The sequence below is a fragment of the Hesperophylax consimilis genome, chromosome 6 (genome assembly GCF_061612785.1).
Source record: "Hesperophylax consimilis isolate HC1 chromosome 6, BYU_Hcon_1.0, whole genome shotgun sequence".
Taxonomy (NCBI): Eukaryota; Metazoa; Arthropoda; class Insecta; order Trichoptera; family Limnephilidae; genus Hesperophylax; species Hesperophylax consimilis.
The window spans coordinates 12,471,845-12,495,675 of record NC_142841.1 but is presented as its reverse complement, the minus strand read 5'-3'; the positions used below and the strand labels follow the sequence as shown (position 1 = coordinate 12,495,675).

The 23,831-nt window shown below is 34.1% G+C and overlaps 1 protein-coding gene across 1 annotated transcript in view; it reads right to left on the bottom strand.

Moving 5' to 3' along the window:
• The window catches only part of LOC149422960 (sodium- and chloride-dependent glycine transporter 1-like), a 144,214-nt gene that overhangs the window by 60,324 nt on the left and 60,059 nt on the right, over nt 1-23,831 (bottom strand). The window contains exon 3 of the mRNA XM_089632792.1: nt 11,138-11,416. Within this exon, the coding sequence (XP_089488918.1) occupies nt 11,138-11,416 (279 nt within the window). The remainder of the gene's footprint in view (nt 1-11,137; nt 11,417-23,831) is intronic.

Genomic DNA, 23,831 nt, shown 5'->3' with positions numbered 1-23,831 from the left:
AATTTTACAGAACAAAGTAATTCAAACCAAAAATTTTGCTCTATTTGTAAAAAATCAGGACATATATCTATAAATTGCTTCCACAATAAAGATAAACGTGTCAACCAAGTAAAATCATTTAGTAACTTCACTTCAAAAAATTCTCAGTGCAAAAATAATAATACTGTTAACACGCATCGAAACATCACAATAACGTGTTTCTTTTGTCAAAAACGTGGACACTACAAAAAAGATTGTTGGAAATATAAAAATTTCTTAGAAAAGAAAGCTTCGGAAAACTTCCAAGACCCTTCGTTCCCTACCGAAACGAAGAAGGTCAATACGTTACAGGTAGAATATTAAATAATCTCGAAAATATTACAGCATATATCAAAATCCCCATTAAAGAATGTAAAAATAAATATGTCAAACTATTATTAGACAGTGGCGCAGATATATCACTAATTAACCCTATGGTTTTAGATGGTGAAACAGTATACAATGATAAAGAAATAATTAAAATTAGAGGAATTAACGCTGAAAAATCGACTGAAACGTTAGGATCTGTCAAATTGAACTTATTATTCAACGGTATCCCAATTTCTAATAAGATGCATTTATTGCCTCGAGCAACAAATGTTCCACTCGATGGACTTATCGGAAATGATTTCCTAAGAAAAGTAAATGCCAAAATTAATTACAGCAACAATACATTATGTATAGGTAAAAGTTCTATGCAAATCCATTTTAAAACAAAAAGTTCGGATGTCAAAAACAATAATTCGGTAATTATTGTACAGGCTCGCACAGAGACCTTAGTTGAATTCAATGTTTTGAATCCTGAAATAGGAGAGGGACTCGTTCCAGAAATAGAGATTATGGAAGGAGTTTATCTTTGTAGAAGTATAACAAAGGTTAATTCAAAGTCAAAAGCAATTACGTCTATTTTAAATACGACAGAAAAAGCAGTAAAAGTTAAGAAAATGGAATTGATATTGGAAAAATTTAGTGAAAAAGATAGCAAAATGTTAGAAGCTGATTGCGATGATAGAACGATAAAAAGGAAAGTTAAATGCAAAAATAAAAACATTTTTCAATTCAACAAAATAACAGAAAATATTGATAATAGGTACGAACTTTTAAAAGCATCATTACGGACTGAACATTTAAATAAAGAAGAAGAACGATCACTTTTTTCAATTTGTCGAGACTATAACGATATTTTTCACTTGGAAGGAGATACATTGAGTCAAACCGATTCGATAAGGCATGAAATAAATACTACAACACAGATTCCAATACACGCAAAAACATATAGATACCCCGAGGTACATAAAAAGGAAGTAAATGATCAAATAAAAAAAATGTTGGACCAAAGAATAATTAAAGATTCAAATTCAGCATGGTCATCTCCTTTGTGGGTAGTGCCCAAGAAGAAAGATGCAACAGGTCAAGTAAAATATAGAGTAGTGATTGATTACCGTAAATTAAATGAGGTCACTGTAGGCGATGCCTACAACTTACCCAACATCACAGAGATATTAGATCAATTAGGACACTCAAAGTACTTCACCACCTTAGATCTTGCATCAGGATTTCACCAAATCCCAATGAAACCGGAAGATTCACATAAAACAGCATTTTCCACCCCTCTAGGACATTACGAGTTTTTAAGGATGCCGTTTGGGTTAAAAAACGGTCCTGCAACATTTCAAAGGGTTATAAATAACGTTTTAGCTGGTATACAAGGAATAAGATGTTTCGCATACCTAGATGATATAGTTATTTATGCCGATACAATAGAGACTCACGAGGTTAGGTTAAAAGAGGTATTCCAAAAATTAAGATTACACAATTTAAAATTACAGCCTGATAAATGTGAATTTATGCGTAATGAAGTCATGTATTTAGGTCACGTTATATCAGAAAATGGAGTTAAACCAAACCCAGATAAAATTCAAATCATAAAAAATTATCCTATTCCAAAAAATCCAAAAGATATGAAGTCATTTTTAGGACTTGCTGGATATTACAGACGTTTTATTAAAGATTTTAGCAAAATCGCTCAACCTCTCTCCCAATTATTAAAGAAGGATATTCCATTCATTTGGAAGGAAAAACAACAAGAATCTTTTGATATACTTCGAGAACATTTAATTCATGAACCAATATTACAGTTCCCCAATTTCAGTAAAACATTTAATGTCACTACAGATGCAAGTAATTTTGCTATCGGTGCAGTATTATCTCAAGGTGAGATTTCTAAAGATTTGCCAATATCCTTTGCTTCCAGAACACTAAATAAAGCCGAATCAAATTATTCAACGACAGAACGTGAACTTTTAGCTATAATTTATGCAGTTAAACATTTTAGACCTTATTTGTATGGTGTAAAATTCAATATAATAACGGATCATAGACCTTTAGTTTGGTTATTTAATACAAAAGACCCTGGCTCTCGCTTACTTCGTTGGCGTTTAAAATTGGAAGAATATCAGTATAATATAATATATAAACCCGGAAAACTTAATTCTAATGCCGATGCGTTATCTAGAATTGATCATTCTCAAATATTACACTTTAGAATAAACCCTGAACCAAATTCTTACGAAGAATTTATAAAGTCTCATTATAAAGATAAAACCATTATTGACTGCAAAAATATTGTTGAAACAGACGAATGTCTTCTAATACGGAAAGATAATTTATGTAACTTTATTTCCAATGATAAGGAAATGTCCGAAGGTTTGTCTATGGAGATAAGGAATTTAATCAATAATCACGATGATATAAAGAAAAGTAAAACGAATGTAAGAGATATATTATATTCAGAACTAAATAACATATTTAACGTTTACCATCTTATAACAATGGAACATTTTTGGGATAAACCAACATACGAAGATATTTTCTGTTGTTTTCTTAAATTAAAAAATGTATTAATTTCACAAGGAAAGAAATCGCTTTCAATTCCTGAAATAGCTCGCAGTGATAATAATTTAAATTGGAATAAAATAAAAACTATTATTTATTACGTCTTTGCAAACTCCGGAATTATGGTAACTATTTGTAAAAATAAAATAAGTTATCCAGATCCCAAGGATATAGCTAAATTAATAGAGGAGAATCACGATTCTCCACAATCAGGACACTCGGGGTTTCATCGAACGTATAATAGAATGAAAGAGAGATATAATTGGAAAAATATGAGAAAAGACATAAGAAACTACATTAAAAAATGTGAATCATGTCAAAAAAATAAAATTTCTCGTAAAAGATTTATTCATCCAATGGAAATAACTACAACTTCTGAGAAACCTTTTGAAAGGATATCTTTAGATATTGTAGGTCCGTTACCCTTATCCGAAAATGGAAATAAATATATTCTCACGTTACAAGACGACCTAACAAAATTTTCGCAAGCATTTCCAATTCCAAATCATGAAGCAATTACTATTGCAAAGGAGTTAGTCAATAACTTCATTTGTGTATTCGGAATACCAAATCGAATTCTTACAGATCAAGGAAAAGATTTTACGTCAATTATTTTAAAGGAAGTTGCAAAACTATTTAAAATTAAACAAATCCAAACAACAGCTTATCACCCCCAGTCCAACGGTGCATTGGAAAGGTCTCACGCGACCTTAGCAGATTACTTAAAACATTACATTTCAGAAAAACAAACAGATTGGGACGAGTGGATAAATTTAGCAATGTTTTCGTATAATACAACGCCTCATACCAGTACTAGGTATACGCCATACGAATTAATTTTCGGTTTAAAACCAGAACTTCCAACGTCATTAACACAAAAACCTCAATTCAAATATACATATGATAATTATGTTGACAATTTAAAGTTGAAACTGAACAAATCACAAGAAATTGCACGCGAACATGTTCAAGTCCAAAAGATAAGATCAAAAGAGAACTTTGATAAGAACATTTCTAGTAATGAACTTTATAACGTTAACGATTTAGTCTATTTAAGAAACGAAACAACGAAGAGTAATCATTCCAAAAAATTATCACCTAATTATCAAGGCCCCTATAGAATTGTTAAAATTAATTCGAAAGTAAACTGTACTATACAAATAAAGAAAAAATATGTTAAAGTACATTTCAATCGTTTAAAAAAGGCTATTGTTTCAGATTGATGACATGGTTGCCTTACGGTAATGGATTCAACTGGACGCAAATATCTTCGTCCGCAGGGATATATTATGAACACGTTAATATGATTAATTTTATAGAGAGTTATTGGAATGTAGTAACATACATTGATTTAGACATATATTTTGATAATAAGTTAATATTAATTGATAAAACATATAGCAATATACAACTATTATGTAATGACGATAACATCATGCATAAAAGTTTTTCTCCTTGCGAACCGCATTTAAATATTTTACATCAACTAATAATAGTATTAAAGCAAAAGGATAAGACGCTAAAACAATTTATAGGACAACCAAAAATAAGAGTAAAACGTGGTTGGATAGATATGGTAGGTGGTAGGTACAGTATTTAAAACTGTATTTGGAACCTTAGATAATAATGACGCGCTTTATTATGATGAAGCAATTGATTCTCTAAACACAGGTGATAAAGACTTATATAATATGTTAAAACAGCAAACTCAAATAGTGAAAACAACTATAACAAATTTTAATAATACGATAACTAATCTTGAAAGAAATGAATAAATATTTAATCAAAATTTCGTAAAATTAAAGTCGTTTACTACAAACATTAGCGATGTCATATTTAATTTAGAATTGAAGCAAGAAATAGAAAAACATCTTACCCTATTGAATTTAATCACAACAGAATTACAAAACGAATATACGCTTATCATAAACGCATTAATGCTTTCCAAAAATAATATAATACACCCATTTATTATCACACCTCAGCAATATATTGAAGAAATAAGTAAGTCCTTGCCTTATTTACCGAATTCCGTATCTTATCCTGTCCCACCAAATATAAAAAATGTTAATATATTAATGTCAATGGTAAAAATTGACATTGCATATGTAAATAGAAGAATAATTTTTGTTATATCAAACCCTTTGTGTAGTTATGTAAGCTATAATTTATACAAGTTAATACCTTTGCCTATGAAAAGACAAGACGATTTATATGTTTTTATTATGCCTAATGTTAAATATTTAGCTATCGCCGAGAGTAAAACAAATTATGTTACTCTTGATAATATAGATTCGTGTAAACAAACCATTTTAGATAAAGCGATTTGTAAAACCACAAACATTTATTATAATCTACATGAAAGATCTATTTGTGAAACAGAATTACTAATCGAACCTTCTCATATGCCTCCGAATTGTGAAACCAGAATAATGAATACGATTAACGAAATTTGGCATACTACAAATAAAGGAACGAAATGGATTTTTGTGCTCCCTAAACCAACATTGGTTACAATTAAATGTAAGAATTCTGAACCAACCGATGTTAAATTACAGAATACAGGAATATTAATTATAAAGCCAAAATGCAAACTTTACACTAGTTCAACAGTGATTGTTAATGTAGAAGACCAATATTATAATATATCAAATCAAACAGCTTCAAAATCAATAATTCCCCTGTTCAATATAACTGATGATAATTGTTGCAATATAAATCAAACACAAAATGTCAAAATAAATATTCCATTAATAATACCAAAAATATTTACTCTAGATAAAGATGATTTAATTTTAGCAAGCCATAAGTTAAATAAAATGTACGATGACTTGGAAAATATACCCGAAGACCATATTGTAATTAGAATTATGAAAAATAACTTTTTTTCCTATGTATTTTTAAGTTTAATAATCATTTACATTTTATATAAACTATTTAAGTGTTACACATCTAGAAGAGATCATTTTAAAGGTGATTCTCGTGTAAGATTAATAAATTACTTGAACATTTGTAAAACAAAAGACAAAAGAGAAGCAAACGTAGAAATGGAAGAAAACGTTACCGGGTCCACTGATGAATCCCTAACGCTCAGACGAAGTACAAGACTTCGAACTGATGTGAGATAATGATGGACGCCACATTATCTCATCTTAACGAGGAAGGTGTTATGTACCTTTCTAATACTTGTACAACCTTTGAACCTATTATGCTTCATTCACTATCTATTATTTGTCCGTCGCACCAATGCATATCAAAATCAACATTTTGATTGTCGCCATATCTCTTGTCTATTGTAAATTTCCATGTTTACTATTAATTGACTTTATTTACCACACTAGTTAAATACAAGATTACTATAAGATGCATTACGCTCTGTTTCAAGGCAGATTCATTCTAGATTTCAGTTTGGAAACATTTCACTTAGAGACATTTAACTCTGTTAAAACTCTACTATATAATATGTAACCATAAACAATTGTAAGACTTACAAATAAAATTATAAAACCGTGTTAAGTGTTTTCATCAATAGAATCCATAACAGAGGCAGTAAAGTTATATATAATAAATATGTACTGTATTAATATATAATTATTATATTCATATGCAAACGCCTCAAACAAGGGTGTTAATAAATTAATAAATAATAATAATAAATATATAATTTGTTTCTTCATTTCCATGAAGAAAAAAAAATTCAGCATAAAAACCACCACGGTGAATCTCTGCTTTTAACAAATGTAACTTAAACTAACTAACCATCACGCCGTTTCCCTGCAGGAGTAGGCAGAGAGGACGGACCGCCAAACAACTCAGTCTTAGCACACACTTCTTGCCTCATTCACATTCATACATCATCTCATACAAACTTTTTTTATTATTCTGACACTTGACATGGCCCGACTCAAGTATTGGGTTCACTTGATCGTGCCATGTTTTCCTTGTGCGTCCCCGACTTCTTTACTATTCACATTTGCGTCATATATCCTCCTTACACACCTTTTTTTGTTCATTCACTCTACATGCCCAAAACCATCTAAGAGTCCTTTTCTTACTCATTACGCTTACATCAGTCTTGTATTTTTTTTCGAATCTCCATATTTATCACATGGTTTTACAGCACTTACGCCTAAAAGCATTCAGTCTGTAGAAATAAGATCCCTCAACTTTAACAAAACCTTATCATGTAATCCTCTGTCAACATTATATTTATATTGTACTAAAATAAGACCAAACGCAATATTATTTATTCGACTTTTTTCCTAATCTAAATATTTGACGACACAAATTCAAAAAAAAGAACAACAACAAATTATTTGGTTTTTTTCAAACACAAATTGAAAAAAATAACAAAAAAGAAACAAAAACTAAAAACGAAATAAAAAAATTAGTAAAAAAAAGTCCACCGACAAATGATCGAAGGGCTGCCACTTGCACATCACTGGCCCAAAACATGCGAATAATAATAGATGAAACAGTATTTCACGATGTCAAGCGTAGTTATTTGGCAGGCAAAGAAGACGAGGGTTCCAGCAGGCGCTCCCAGGTAAGTCCTCGCCATATTCCCGGCATTTTCCCCGAATACCGCGTTCTCGGGAAATATTTTCATTTAACCTCCGTTATTGCTGTTCTTTACCAAAACCTGAACATCAGGAATGATAATAATATCGCTTCTTAGATCAAAGTACCAAACCACTTGCCTACCTATCTCGTACATATTATGAAGGTATAAGTTTCGTGCGCTTTCTGGTTTCCGTGCAAGTTTTCTTGTCATTCACGTACACTGTACAGATCGTCAAAACACAAATGGAAGGAGCTGCGGTCGCTTAAATAGTTTTAAAGGGCCACACCAAGATAATTTAATGAAAAATGAAACACTTTTAAAAAAGCACTATTGTGCAAGTGAATATTTTTTATATCAATATCAAATGGCAGTATATATAAATTAGTTTAAATTTCTGAAAGCGGGTGAATTTACATCATATACCAAGGAAATAACAGTTTACGACATAAGGGCAAGGAAAAAAGTTGTATTAAATATTAATCAACACTGACTTTAAAAAAATAAGTGGTGAAAACTAAATGAGATTAATTTTTAATGAAAAAGGTCCCACATAATAAGTTTGGTGAATTTGACAAAAAAAATAGATTTGAAATGTAGACACTAGATGTATCATCAAATTAGCATTTTTTTAGATGTTAAACATAAATGACTAAATGCAGCTAGAATTAAATGGGACGGAATTTTAATATATTCTCAAATCCTGCTTCATAATCGAAATAATAAATAAATTTTACATAATTTAATTTTTTTTCAAACACACGAGCCGACCAGCCGAGCTGAACCACGACTTATGAGAAATTTGTGCCTTTCCTGTAATTCACGGCACGGCCCGCGCGTTTTTTATCCTGTGTATATGCAGAATTATATAAGGCTCTATTATTATTACTGATACAATATAAATTGAGCATTTCTATCAAATTTCCACTGTACCCAATATTATTAGAATATTAGAGAACGGTTCGTGGCCGAGTTTGCTAAAGCGCAGAGTCCTCAACAAGACCTCGCTGATTCAATAAAAAAAAAATAGTATTGTTTTAAAATAGTATTTTACTTTTAAAAGCCCTCCATATTAACGACCAACCTTTTATCCTTGGCGTCATGTATCTTTTATCAGGAGATTTTTCAATGTTTTTTTTATTTTTTTTTATTGCCGGTAACCCGGGCGTTTATTGACATCAATATTTGTTTACAAATTATGTGCGCTACCCGACTCACTAGACAATTTCTGTTCTGAGCCGTATCTGAATGTGGATGAGTGTTTCAGGCGAATAATTATTGCTTGTAAAATAATTGTTACCCTTTGTGCTATACATAAAAAATCTTGTCTTAAACATTAGTTTACCAAAAAAATAAGTTATTTATATTTAAGATTAATATATGGGACCTTACGCTACAGATATTTTATGTAAAACTATTTGAAAATTGTATAAAATCTTTTAAAACTATAAAATTAGCGGTAAGCATTAGATTCTATTTTTCTAGACGATGAATTTGTAACTTCCCGAAAGTTCCCTCTAGAAGCATTTGAGATTTTAGTAATATATCAGAAATAATTAAAATAAACCCCATTGAAAAATCGATTTTCTAGGCCTGCTAGGGCAAAGTCGACCGTAGGTCCGTCCATTACGCGCGGCCACGCGCCGAATATTGTTTTTACACCACTTTATCTCTTATGTCATTAAGATTACCACTTTATTTTATAGATTCCAAAGAGGAAAATTCAACCGCAGGTCTGTCCAATACACCAGGGCCAAGGGTCGCATATAAGAATTATGATTCTGACTTTATTTTAGAGTATTGTCTCGTCTTAAAGTGATGTACAGGAATGAAAGCAGATCAAATTCATATTAAAAATTAATTGCCTCAAATAATTAAGATTGCCAAACCTACGCACAAAATGTTTAATCAAAGAAGATTAGATTCATTCCTACCTAGTACCTACATTCAATACCTCTTGTAAAGTAATCTTGAAGTAGGTACTTGGAAGATAATAGTACAATGGACATTAATAAACAATATAATTATATTATCGGCGCCTAATCATAACTAATAGCAAACAATTATTTCATATTAATATTTGCAAATTATTAGACACAATGAAAAATATCTGTGCCCGATGTTAATTAATATTACTTACGTGCCTATAGAAAGATTTCAATATTTAATGATAAGAAAATATTACTACTAGATTGTAAATACATAATTAAATCATTTTATCATCAAAATTAATCATAATCACACACGAGGCAAGATACACACGCTTTCATCTACAGTAAGAACTCGTCTGCCCATCGGAACTGAACAATTATTATTCTGGATGGTCAATGGAGTATTTTTACCAACTATTTATTATTACTTTATTTTTAAGATTCCGATCATCGTACTAAAATTTGTATTTTGAATATTTTCATTAAAAATTCTGCTTCCGTAAGTGCCAGTATCAGTTTTTCGATAATATTTTTTTTATTTTTGGATTAACTTAATGAATAAAGCCTCAAATTATAATATTTAATTATTGAAGGCAATATTAGCGATTTCTTAGCAAAAATTCGAAACAGAAAAATCATAAAAAGAGACAGTCACATCTAGGACGTGAACCCAGGACCCTGGGCTTGCCGAGGCACAGCTCTACCAACTGAGCTAATGGGACCATATCTTCCTCGGTCATATTTAACTGTATCATACTTCGAATAAGAACTACCACTGTCTTCATTTTCTCACCGCACGTTTTTATTGGCTGATATCTTCAATTAATTGCAATCTAGACAGTGTCTTAGATAAATATATCATATTTTTACTTTAATGTGCGACATCTATTGACTTTTTCTGCAAGTCTAGGATGAATATTTTATTTTTGGAATGAATTAATGAGTAAAACTTCAAATCGTAATATTTAATTATTGAAGACAATATTATCGTTTCCTAAACGAATATTGAAACAGAACAGTCCTGGGTTCATGTCCTAGATATAACCGTAACTGAACCAACGCTGAAACGGTGCGTAGTAATATAAAAAGTAAAGCCGCCTCCATACATATTAGACTTGCTCACCGTTTTTTTTATAAATACATGATTAAACAATAGGCTTTACTCGAATGGCCGAGCTTATAAGACGACACTATAAGACAGTTAAAGTGTTACTTATAAATATTGCCTAATATGTCGCTGCAGCATTTATACGGCGAAAAGAGCTGTATACTGCTCTGGTTAAAATCTTTACTCATAATAATATACATGCAAGATGTTTTTAGACTGCAACCACTTTGTTACTATCCTCTAATATACGGAGAATTTCACACTCCGGTATTAGTTGCTAACTTCACGTTTATTCAAATGACATTTGCGTTGTCATTGACCCGGTCTGTTTTGAATTGCTTCGAAATTTGGCAAATCGATTATGCGTTACGTATTTGCTTTGGTTAATCGATATTTCAATTTTAAATATTCCTCTGATAGTGCTGCAAATGGGTATTACTACTTTTTTACTGATCGACATTTGTCATTGTCATATTGTTAACAAAGTCCACAATCTCGGTCGTAATACGTCCCTAATCCTGGGAGTTGTAGCTGATATACGTTTTAGTAACTTTTTCTACTTACCCGTTGTTATCCGTACGTATTTTCTATTATGATTAAGACGGTTAAAGTATAGAAACTTACCATTAGTATTAAAGGAATTATCGCAGAATCCCCATCCAAGCCTCGGATTGAAGGACATGAAGGTGTAATACAGCGTCCAAGCGACTATGATCATGTAGTAGACGATGATCAGCGAGATGACCATGAGGGTGCAATAGCCGAGGCCGTAGAAGCCGGGGGCCAGGCGGAAGAACACTTCGATGGGACCCACTGCGGTGTACTGGCCTAGGTACAGCTCCAGGTAGAAGATAGGCAGACCCATGGCCATCATCATCACGAAGTAAGGAATGAGGAAAGCACCTGAAATTAAATATGTCATTATTCACCTGATTCAAACTAATGTATATATCATATACAAAATTCATACAGGGATATCCAACAAAGGCATTATCTACTGCGGACACATACTCAGAACTTTTTACAATAATATAACAACAAACTGCACGAAAATATTCATCTCTTTGCTCTCGTTTCTCCTCACATATTTCACACGTTTTCTTAGTTCTTTCTTTCATTTTCTTGTTTATTGTTTAATTCTTTTATTTATCCTATACATATATTTTATTCTATATGTTTTTCTTCTTATTTCTTTTCGTTTATATTTATTTCTTTTAATTTTATTATTTAAATTCAATTAAAATTCTACCACTTTCGAACAGGCTCTGCCAGGGCTCAGTCTAGAGAGGTATTTTATAAAGACAAGGAATATATTTGTTCATTTATTTTTTAATATGATTACTGGACAAGAGTCCCAACTGCTCTCTGCTAACCGGATCCAAGAGGACTATAGCATCCCCAATCAGGGTATTCTGTGAGAAGATCTGGTCAAGCCATTTCAAAAAACGTATCGATTCTGAATGGTGTTCTTTCACCGGAGCGATACTAAGATTAAGTATTTGATTTTAAAGTGTTTGATGTAAGGCATACCGACAATACGAAGTTACCTTACGTCACGTAGTGCATCATTGCGTTAATAAATTGATTGTACTACTACATAACATAATCTAACCTAGTTAAATCAAAAAATAAAACCAGCTTACACAATCTATCTTAACCTAGCTCAGATTTATCTTTATTTTGAGTTCATACCTGACATTTATCATAATGTAATCTCCGGCAGTAAATTATTTATAATTGAAATTAGGTTTTCCAGAGTGGAAAATAGTCTCAGTTGATGTAAGACTTTAGCCGTGTTTGGTGACCAGATCTGAATAGTCAGGTACTCCCCACCTTCCTCTTTCCCATTGCTTTCCCCTCCGCACTACCTTCGGCCTCACTACATACCCCAATCGGGGATGGCTTAGCCTCGCTAGCTCTAGATGGTTGGGATCAGTTCGTACTCTTATGGGGTATTCACATTGAAGAAAAGGTTCAGAGGGTCAGAACGCCCGACTGCTGGAATTATTTCTACGACGGTTATCTCACGGAACCAAAGATAATAGACACGGGACGGTAAAGAATCGACAAAAACCGAGTGCGGTATACCACTGATTCATATATTTGTATTGGGGTAAACAAACAGTGCAAACGGGTCGGGCGGCGAGATGGAGCGATATCCATCGCGACACCGTTGATATGGCGTAACTAAATTCTAATTTATATTTTACCAATAAAATTTATTTTCGTTTGTAATTAGAATTTATTATTTAGGCACATTAATAATGCCACAATCTCGTCGTCACTTTGATTGATTTGATTTACAGTGGTTTATGATTGTGTATGTGTTTACGCGCCATTCTGTAGTCTCCTTATTCAACTGTCATTATTGCCCAAAAACGAACAATCAATCTCCAATTAATAATGGACGTCAAAAGATATTTATGCCCAGGGTTCGTAGACAATTTAGTATAATTTCCAATAATAATCTATGCCAATATAATTACAAACTAAAGATTATGATACGAAAACGTAAGTGTAAAAAATAAGGTGACAAAAATTTGCAATACGAACAAGAGAAAATTATATTTTACTGAGCTACAAGCTACACAGCTTATCTTCCGTGTGAAGAGACCATGCAACATTTCCCGCGTCTTTACCGCACTCGGTTTTTGTCGATTATTTACTGACCCGTGGGAAGACTGCATACGATGCTTTATTTTATTAAATAAGGACCGCATGACACCATCGCAACGTCACATACGAGCCTTTATATTTTGTCTAGTTAACAACTTGTTGTTTTTATTATCTACTCAGCATAATCATTGATACCGACTGATCTGTAAAAATGTATCTGTCTTTATTAAATGATTATTTTATGTACCTACTCACTAAGCGTTTCTAGTTGATAAGAAAAAATTTAAAGGCTGAAGTTACAGCACCGAAATAATCCATTGCAAAAATAAATACGTAGGGTACCAAATATTATTACAAAACTATACCATTCTTGTTAAATGTTAGTTCCACAAAACTGAACATCTAAAGAAGTTGACCTTTTTCGTAAAATGAATTTTCCCGTTTTAAATCGCTTTATAAATTCTAAAACAAGTAAAAAATAAACTTCCTCTGTGTTTTCTCGTTTTCTCCCACCTGGGACTCTTCAAGAGTTTGTGTCTTGAATCAAGACACTTCCTTTCTCGAAAAAATCCTCCACACAGATTTCCCAAATATGATGAACCGTGAGAGAATTATATTCCCTCGGGACCTCCAGCTAATTTATAATTTTTTTAAACTCATTTTTACTTAATTAATATCAACTCCTCATACTTTGCAAAATCGTTAATCGCATTAAATTCCTGTATCGTTGTTGATGCAAAATACGAGTAAAGATACGTTAATAAATATATTTTTTAAAACATGCTATCTAACCCCAAAAAAATAGCACTGTTGGTCATCAGATACAATCTCCACCCGCTTTCAGGAAACAAAGAATTTAGTTCACATCATCAACAGTTAGAGCTTACGGACGACAATGACATCGACCGGTAAAGACGAGCGCTCAGCATAAAGTCGAATATGTTCAGTAAAAGGTTTCGCGTTTGCAGCCCAAGTGTAAAAATAATGCTCTTTCTTATGTTTTATACATCATTTTATACGTGCGAGCTTTTGGAGCATGGAACAACGAGCACCATGGAAAGTGCTTCCAACATGCTCACCTTTCCAGGTTTTGCAGTCTTCATAAGAGCCCAGATAGCAGGTTTAATGAAAAGGGCAAATACCTCCAAAAATTTCCTTATCGTGTCAAGCATTGTAGCACACTGAAAAAAGTTGTTGGACTCGTCAATCTAATGCTATAAATCTGTTTTTTCTTCTTATTATTGTTTATTATTGTAATATTATTGTATATGTTTTATGGGATGTGTGGTATTTCACAAACCTCCGCACGTTCCGGAATAAACTCGTTATTATTATTATTTAAGAATTAAATTAATTTAAAAACATTAACGAACTACTGCACATGCACTGTTTCTACATTAACATCGAATTCATCAAACTCAAGAAACTAATGTCCACTAAAAATGATGATCCATAGAATTGACTGGGTCACCAACTGACGACATGGAAGAATTTCCCAGAGTGATGATACTGCATGAAATTCAACAGAAAGCATTGGAATTTGGACTAAATTATCACAGTTCAACTGAGGCCAAACTCGTCACCTACTATTATAGTGGGGTGACGATTTTTTTTAGTATATTGGGCGTAAATTTTTTTATATAATTGAGCCTTGTTATTTTACTCCGCCACATTCTATATAGACCCTGTTACATATAAGATTTGTAACAAGGTGTGTGCATCACTTTACTTACATCGTATCTATGGTCTTGGTTTGTGGGACCTTTAAGTACCTACACATTGTCATTTTGCTATTGGTTAAATTGACAGCCCTGGAATTTTGACTTGGAGAGATGCCAAACCTGAGGGAGTTAGAACCTGTGATTTGCATTGGAAGCAGTGGCATTCTTTGAACACCAGCCCAGAGCAGCGGGCATTCCTCTTGGCTGAGGTTCGACGAACATATTCGCCAATTTTGTGAGCATCAGCTTTTGCATATGGAGTATTGACTATTGGATTGATTTAATCGGATGACATCTGCCGATCCTGATTGGTGAAAAGAGACCCTTTTGGAGACCAGCAGCGCGAGGTTATTTTGCAATAGACTACAGCATTATTTTTTGGGTAAAATATAAACTGGGACTAACACCGCAAAGAATGGGAGAGGGCACCTGGAATGAGACAATCCAAAGTACTCATAAAAGGACCAGACCCTAGACGAACCAAAAAACTACACGATATGGACAGAAACTCACTGAGGGAACTGGTAGGACTACTAACGGGATACTGCCATCTCAGGAGACATATACAGATATTGGGAGTAGAAAACACCAATATATGCAGGAAATGTGAAGAGGATGAAGAGATTCCAATGCACCTATGGTGCCAATGTCCTGCCCTGGTGGGAACTAGGCTCATATACCTGGGGAGACATATAGTAGAACCAGAAGACATAGCCACATACCCAATGACAACCCTGGTGAACTTTATTAAAGGGACCGGGTTGCTGTTAAAGGATTGAGTAAATAAGCCTAAGTACTCACGGGAACTACGTGTAAACCGTCTCCGCTTTTAAAAAAAAAATAAAAAATAAAATAAAAATAAACTGGGACAGTTGCTGTGAAGAACCGGAATCTACTACTTCGCATCAAGAACGAATTGGTATCACACCTTCATTTTACCTATGCAAGCCCTTTGCCAGACAGATGTAATAGTAAGATGCTAATTTATTTATTTTTTATTATTACATTTTAGTTTTATTAAATATTTTTATTTGTATATATTAAACCCATCCTTACATTCATTTGTTGCCACTTTATCCCACTGTAACAACCCTCTTCAATAAAGACGCCGTTGAAATACTTGGAGTATAAGTATATCAGATCGGCTCAAGTATCTGTGCTCCAAAGAAGCCCGAGTAATTCTGGTTCCAAGAAACAGGGCGTATTGTATGGGGCTAGAAGATTCTTCAATAGTGACCAGCTGCTAAAAATGAATTTCGCCAATTTATTAAGGATCTCTTCAAAATATTCGTAATCCGGTTAAAAATGGATTGCTGGCCTTAACGACTGAATCGATAGGTTTTCTATTAAACTTTTAGTAAAAGATTAATGTATTATCTCGACGTGTTATCATAACAATAATATTTTCACATTTCGTCATTATATATTATCAAGGCAAATGGAAGTGCATGAACACGTTTTAAGAAATATTAAGAATTTACTAAAAGTTTATCAGGAAACGGCCTGTAATCCCGTTTCTAACCTGACTACGAATAATTTGAAAAATTTTAATAAATCAGCAATATTTTTCTCAGTGCATACAAAACTCAAGTACGCCCAACAATTGAATTTATAAGCCACCTCTTTACTCTCCTCTCAAGTGGAGACCCACAATTTGATTCTGTGCAAAGGAGCGCGGTCCGTCTGATTGATAAGCCGTTGTTAATAGACCAATTGCCGTCCCTAATGCTGAGTCTGTTCTACAGGTATTTTAATGGAGCCTGCTCTAATGAGCTAGCAGCATTGATAGAAGAGAAACTCCACGGACACAAGCGGGACACCCATTTACAGTTGATGTTGGCTTCGTGAGAACATGTAGTTAAGTTGGCTCGCATGTGGAACGAGCTACCGTCATCTATTTTTCCTCTTATATTTAATTCCGGCCTCTTCAAGACGCATTAAAAAATCCTTTCCTACAGCCACTACCTTAACCCGCCTCCCAACGCTGCCCTACCGAGTGGCGACATAATTTCCTTAACTTTACACTGTACAGACGGTTCTATGATAAATCAACACAATGACAATTCAACACACTTTTAAAAAGTGAAATATAGTCATAAGAAACGATGAAATTTTTTTTTAAATCTAACCTAACCTAACCTACTTATCCGGTCACCGTAGACAGGGGTGCTCGAGTGGGGTATTATATAAAAAAATAAATAATCGATATTATAATATCATAACATTATCAACAAAAAAAAACCTTTAACCAACGGCTTTTAAAAATATATTAGATACATATCTATGTAATCGCACAAAATAATGTATACTTTAACTTTAAACTTACAATAAATGCCGTTCTTTATTACAAATTTACAATGCTATTCTAATATCGTAAATATAATATCCATTTCTAATCACACAGTGAAAAAAAGCACTTTGAAAATGATTTTATCTGACACCAATCTACTAACTACCTATAATATATCGATAATTTATTGTCAATTATCCACAATAGCGATGCGTACCGATAGCGATCAATGATAGACTTACAAATCTGAAACATGGAATACCTCTCGATTCAAATAGATGTTCGCAGATTAGGATTATAGATACCTTCCCATCGATTGCGGCAAAGTAATATCCGACAACAAAGGTAATTTGAACCATCAAAACATCGGTACGAAGCCATTTACCAATTTCTGGCAAGTTGCGCACCCACATACTGCCTTCATACTCCAGCTTATTAATATTGCTCTTATTACCCTATTTTCGGGTGATTATGTTCGTCGATAGTAATAATAATTACCATATTTACCTATTTTAACCTGCACATACGACATACTAGATGAGTCCATTGATCTCAGAATATTTTCATGAAACTTTATTGTTTATTTATTTATTTTTATTTATTCATTTTCGGGAATTCAACAGTTTATATTTAATCAGTTTGTACATAAGTATTATATAGTAAAATAAAACCAATTATGGATTTCCTCCTTCTGACTTTACCTCTACCGAGACAGCATAATATGGAGTAAATCAAATTTGTGAGAAAGGAATATGAATTAAAAAATTTATACAAAACAAAAGATTATATAAAACAAAAAATTTACTGAAACAATGCATTTATAGCCATGGAGAGAGGTTGTAGATATAAATCAAATCATAATAGAGATTTTATTTAAACAAACTTTTCCTTCTCTTCTTTCTACGATTAATTTTCCTTAAGTCCCGTAGGTAACTTTTCCATAAGGCTTTGGTTATATATATATCCGGGGTAGGAAGGTCCTCCCTGCCGTCTTTTCTTTATTACACACCCCTTCAAGTGTGTACATCCTAGTTTGTCTACGTGACGTACGACCTTGAACGTACTCATTTCACGTGACGGTTCAGTATAAAAAGGCTTCACCGAACGTTGTGTTGGGTTTTTGTTTCTCGGTTTAGAAACCTAGTTATCTATGTATGTGTGGTATCCCTTGGTTCTTTTGAGATAGAGTGAGTTGAATCCATTACCGATGTGTTTTAAAACCATTTTATAAACCTTATCTTCTAAGTCGCCTGCTCCCCCCCCACTAGCTACTCGATTCTACCTATCGTAGGGTAATGTGAATATAATAAAGTGTTAGATTTTATATGTGTGATAAACATACGATAAGTTTATGGTGTTAGTTGTCGGCGCCATCCATGTATATATTTTGGGAGGGGAAGGAGAGGAAAGGAAATGAATTTTTTTCAAGCTAAGATTGACTCCTCCTCTTACCAAACAAAACTGATGGATGATAATTTGAGCAAGGCGATCGATATCTGCGTGTCTGGATATCACAACCGTCCGGGTCTCTCCTTGTTCCAAATCGGCAACCTTCACGCCAGAATAAAGAAAACCAGGTCTCATCACCAATTTCAGAATTGCTCCAATCTCATACACCTCCAGGATAACCTACTTTACTGAGTGTAGAAGGGGAAAGCCATGACATCCCTTGTCACGAATCTAGTCGCGAAAATGTGACACGTAAGGTCCTAAGTTACGAGCCACCTCTAGAAAACATTGTAACTCCCTCGCCGTCGGGGATTTACATCCCTTTCTAGGTCAATACATAGATAACACACGACGATCTTGTCGACATTTAGCCTGCTTTTTAACGATAGGTTGTGTGCCTACCCATTCAGCCAATTATCATGTGAGATATATGTAAGGTCTACTCGAAATGCCAAATTTAGGATGAGGACTGTCTGTATTTTTATATTCGGTTCTAGTAATTATTTTATGAGGTTACTAGCATCCTCGTGTATTAGGTATGGGTAACTCCTACTGAATACCTATCCTCTCAGGTAGGTATAAACGGATAATTGGTTTGATTTTTGCATTTAATTTAAAGAGGCTGCCTACCTCTCGAAAGGTACCTGTTGAGAAAAGTTGTTCGGTTGGTAGTTTTATTTCGGAGATTACCATCTCCCTCTTTTGACTTTAGATTTGTTTTTGTGCATCCCAATTCGTAACTTAAAAAGTCAAACAATAGATGAAAAGTATTAAATTAGAAAGTCAAATAACAGAAGAAAAGTTTTCATTTTGTTCCGTCTGGTTGCATCCGATCGCTTTCAATTTGGGACGGCATACGCTAGCAAAACTTCCCCTTTGACTGACTGTACACCGCGCCTCTCGGCCTATATATGAAAAGGTCATTGGCCTGTTTCTCACTCACAGCTGATTGACAATCCGTCTAGGGTATTCCTTTTAATGATAACATTATTTGGGCGGCAGGTGTCGTAAACTTAGTTCCTGTACCTCGGTTGTATCCGTCTTTTAAGAGGGGTCCTCTGGAATTTAATAAATAATATAAAAAAACTCACCCAGTTAGTCACCTCTCATTCTCAGCGTGAAGCTTACCTGGTTACACTATATAGCTAAATCACTTTAATTTTCGACCTCCTCCCTACGCTTATAAAAGGGTAATTAAATATTCCTGTAAATAAAATTGTACCTCCCTAATCTGTCAGGATTCGAACCCACAGTTAATAATTTATTTGATTCTCTGGTTTTCGGTCTCCGTGGATAGAATGCCATCTCGCCAAATCTATAACTTAGCCCGATTAAACACTCCCTGCCTTTATACGTTCACTCTGTTTTAAAACGCAATCATTATTTTTATTATTTTCATGTTTTTAAGACAAGCAATCTAGTTCGAACTGTATACGAAATCACGTTTAAATCAACACAACTTTATAACACAATCGCGATTGCACAACACCTGGCGCCCCTGAGGTGGGTTTTTACAAAACGGCGCTCTACAAATTACCCAATTATTATTATTGTCATTATTATTAATTGTTTTCTCACTGAGTCCAATCACTTTCACTTCACACAAAAACCGGTTCAATAATATTTCACTTTAATTCAGAAACCAACAAAGCTTTCCAACATCATCTGAACTCACTAACCAATTGCAAACTCACACATCACTTCTGGCTTGCATTCACCTCTCGGGGCTGTCAACGTATCCGAATTCCAGACTCGACTGTTTCATCGATCTCTCCTCCTTTCCCGTGGGAACATGGCACTTCTAGCCCGCCTGTCAACAAATCCCATCTGTTAGCCCAAACAAAAAATTTTTAGAGCACGTTATTTTATTATTTATCGTTTATTTTTGTGGATATTCAAAACATCACAGCCTCCCTTTAGTTCTAAGCCCAGCGGGTAATCTCGCTTCCACGTGTTAGTCGATGGGATTAGAAATAACTATAGGTAATTTACGTTTCTCGAATACCTCTGTATTTATTTTTTTATTTTTATTTTAAATTTTATTTTAATTCTTCCAAAATGTTGAGCGCCCCTGTTCTTCGTTTCTAACCTAGCATCTGTTTATTTTTTGGTTCCCGTGATTATCGGCTTGTTCTACTGGTGAGTTTTTTTCCGCCCTCAGCTTTTTCAAGTGTTTTTGTGTCTCTATGGGTAGAAATTCAATATGTCATGTCACACTTGTTTATTTTCGAATTTTAAACTCCGAGTTTTGTTTAAACAGTGTTGTTTCATCTCAATACGTTATTTGTATTATGTTCGAGTGTTATTTATTTTCATGTTGATTTGTTTTTATTTTGTGTCCTCGGCGGTGATCCGATGGTTTTTTTCCGTCTTTTTATTTATGACTTAAACATTCTCTGCCTTTTAGATCTGGAATAAACAATAATTGTTTACAGTTATTCTAATATCAACGGTATAAAATATGCCATATACTTCACGATATCCGAATGCAATGTTTATTTTAGATTTGTCCCAGCTATCTTATTCTTGTGTTATAATTAATCCGATTTCGATGTTTGTTTATCCTTTGGCTTCGTTGTTTATGAACATTTTAGATGTTTTTTGTCGTCACAATGAATTCAATGTTTTCCGGGTCTGTCTGTTTATTCTATTTTGCCTTTGAAGTACGATGTCTCTGTTATCATTTTTGACGATAGGTACCATTTCTTTTGCTGTTAATGTGAATTAATAAGGTTTATGAAATCCATTTTTTTCTCAACAACAGTAATGAACTCAAGCCAGCTTTTAAATCTATCTCTCCTGGTCACGGCACCAGATGTAATGATCCACCCTTTCTACTTCAAACTTTTCCTTCTCTTCTTTCTACGATTAATTTTCCTTAAGTCCCGTAGGTAACTTTTCCATAAGGCTTTGGTTATATATATATCCGGGGTAGGAAGGTCCTCCCTGCCGTCTTTTCTTTATTACACACCCCTTCAAGTGTGTACATCCTAGTTTGTCTACGTGACGTACGACCTTGAACGTACTCATTTCACGTGACGGTTCAGTATAAAAAGGCTTCACCGAACGTTGTGTTGGGTTTTTGTTTCTCGGTTTAGAAACCTAGTTATCTATGTATGTGTGGTATCCCTTGGTTCTTTTGAGATATAGTGAGTTGAATCCATTACCGCTGTGTTTTAAAACCATTTTATAAACCTTATCTTCTAAGTCGCCTGCTCCCCCCCCACTAGCTACTCGATTCTACCTATCGTAGGGTAATGTGAATATAATAAAGTGTTAGATTTTATATGTGTGATATACATACGATAAGTTTATGGTGTTAGTTGTCGGCGCCATCCATGTATATATTTTGGGAGGGGAAGGAGAGGAAAGGAAATGAATTTTTTTCAAGCTAAGATTGACTCCTCCTCTTACCAAACAAAACTGATGGATGATAATTTGAGCAAGGCGATCGATATCTGCGTGTCTGGATATCACAACCGGCCGGGTCTCCCCTTGTTCCAAATCGGCAACCTTCACGCCAGAATAAAGAAAACCAGGTCTCATCACCAATTTCAGAATTGCTCCAATCTCATACACCTCCAGGATAACCTACTTTACTGAGTGTAGAAGGGGAAAGCCATGACATCCCTTGTCACGAATCTAGTCGCGAAAATGTGACACGTAAGGTCCTAAGTTACGAGCCACCTCTAGAAAACATTGTAACTCCCTCGCCGTCGGGGATTTACATCCCTTTCTAGGTCAATACATAGATAACACACGACGATCTTGTCGACATTTAGCCTGCTTTTTAACGATAGGTTGTGTGCCTACCCATTCAGCCAATTATCATGTGAGATATATGTAAGGTCTACTCGAAATGCCAAATTTAGGATGAGGACTGTCTGTATTTTTATATTCGGTTCTAGTAATTATTTTATGAGGTTACTAGCATCCTCGTGTATTAGGTATGGGTAACTCCTACTGAATACCTATCCTCTCAGGTAGGTATAAACGGATAATTGGTTTGATTTTTGCATTTAATTTAAAGAGGCTGCCTACCTCTCGAAAGGTACCTGTTGAGAAAAGTTGTTCGGTTGGTAGTTTTATTTCGGAGATTACCATCTCCCTCTTTTGACTTTAGATTTGTTTTTGTGCATCCCAATTCGTAACTTAAAAAGTCAAACAATAGATGAAAAGTATTAAATTAGAAAGTCAAATAACAGAAGAAAAGTTTTCATTTTGTTCCGTCTGGTTGCATCCGATCGCTTTCAATTTGGGACGGCATACGCTAGCAAAACTTCCCCTTTGACTGACTGTACACCGCGCCTCTCGGCCTATATATGAAAAGGTCATTGGCCTGTCTCTCACTCACAGCTGATTGACAATCCGTCTAGGGTATTCCTTTTAATGATAACATTATTTGGGCGGCAGGTGTCGTAAACTTAGTTCCTGTACCTCGGTTGTATCCGTCTTTTAAGAGGGGTCCTCTGGAATTTAATAAATAATATAAAAAACTCACCCAGTTAGTCACCTCTCATTCTCAGCGTGAAGCTTACCTGGTTACACTATATAGCTAAATCACTTTAATTTTCGACCTCCTCCCTACGCTTATAAAAGGGTAATTAAATATTCCTGTAAATAAAATTGTACCTCCCTAATCTGTCAGGATTCGAACCCACAGTTAATAATTTATTTGATTCTCTGGTTTTCGGTCTCCGTGGATAGAATGCCATCTCGCCAAATCTATAACTTAGCCCGATTAAACACTCCCTGCCTTTATACGTTCACTCTGTTTTAAAAACGCAATCATTATTTTTATTATTTTCATGTTTTTAAGACAAGCAATCTAGTTCGAACTGTATACGAAATCACGTTTAAATCAACACAACTTTATAACACAATCGCGATTGCACAACACCTGGCGCCCCTGAGGTGGGTTTTTACAAAACGGCGCTCTACAAATTACCCAATTATTATTATTGTCATTATTATTAATTGTTTTCTCACTGAGTCCAATCACTTTCACTTCACACAAAAACCGGTTCAATAATATTTCACTTTAATTCAGAAACCAACAAAGCTTTCCAACATCATCTGAACTCACTAACCAATTGCAAACTCACATATCACTTCTGGCTTGCATTCACCTCTCGGGGCTGTCAACATATCCGAATTCCAGACTCGACTGTTTCATCGATCTCTCCTCCTTTCCCGTGGGAACATGGCACTTCTAGCCCGCCTGTCAACAAATCCCATCTGT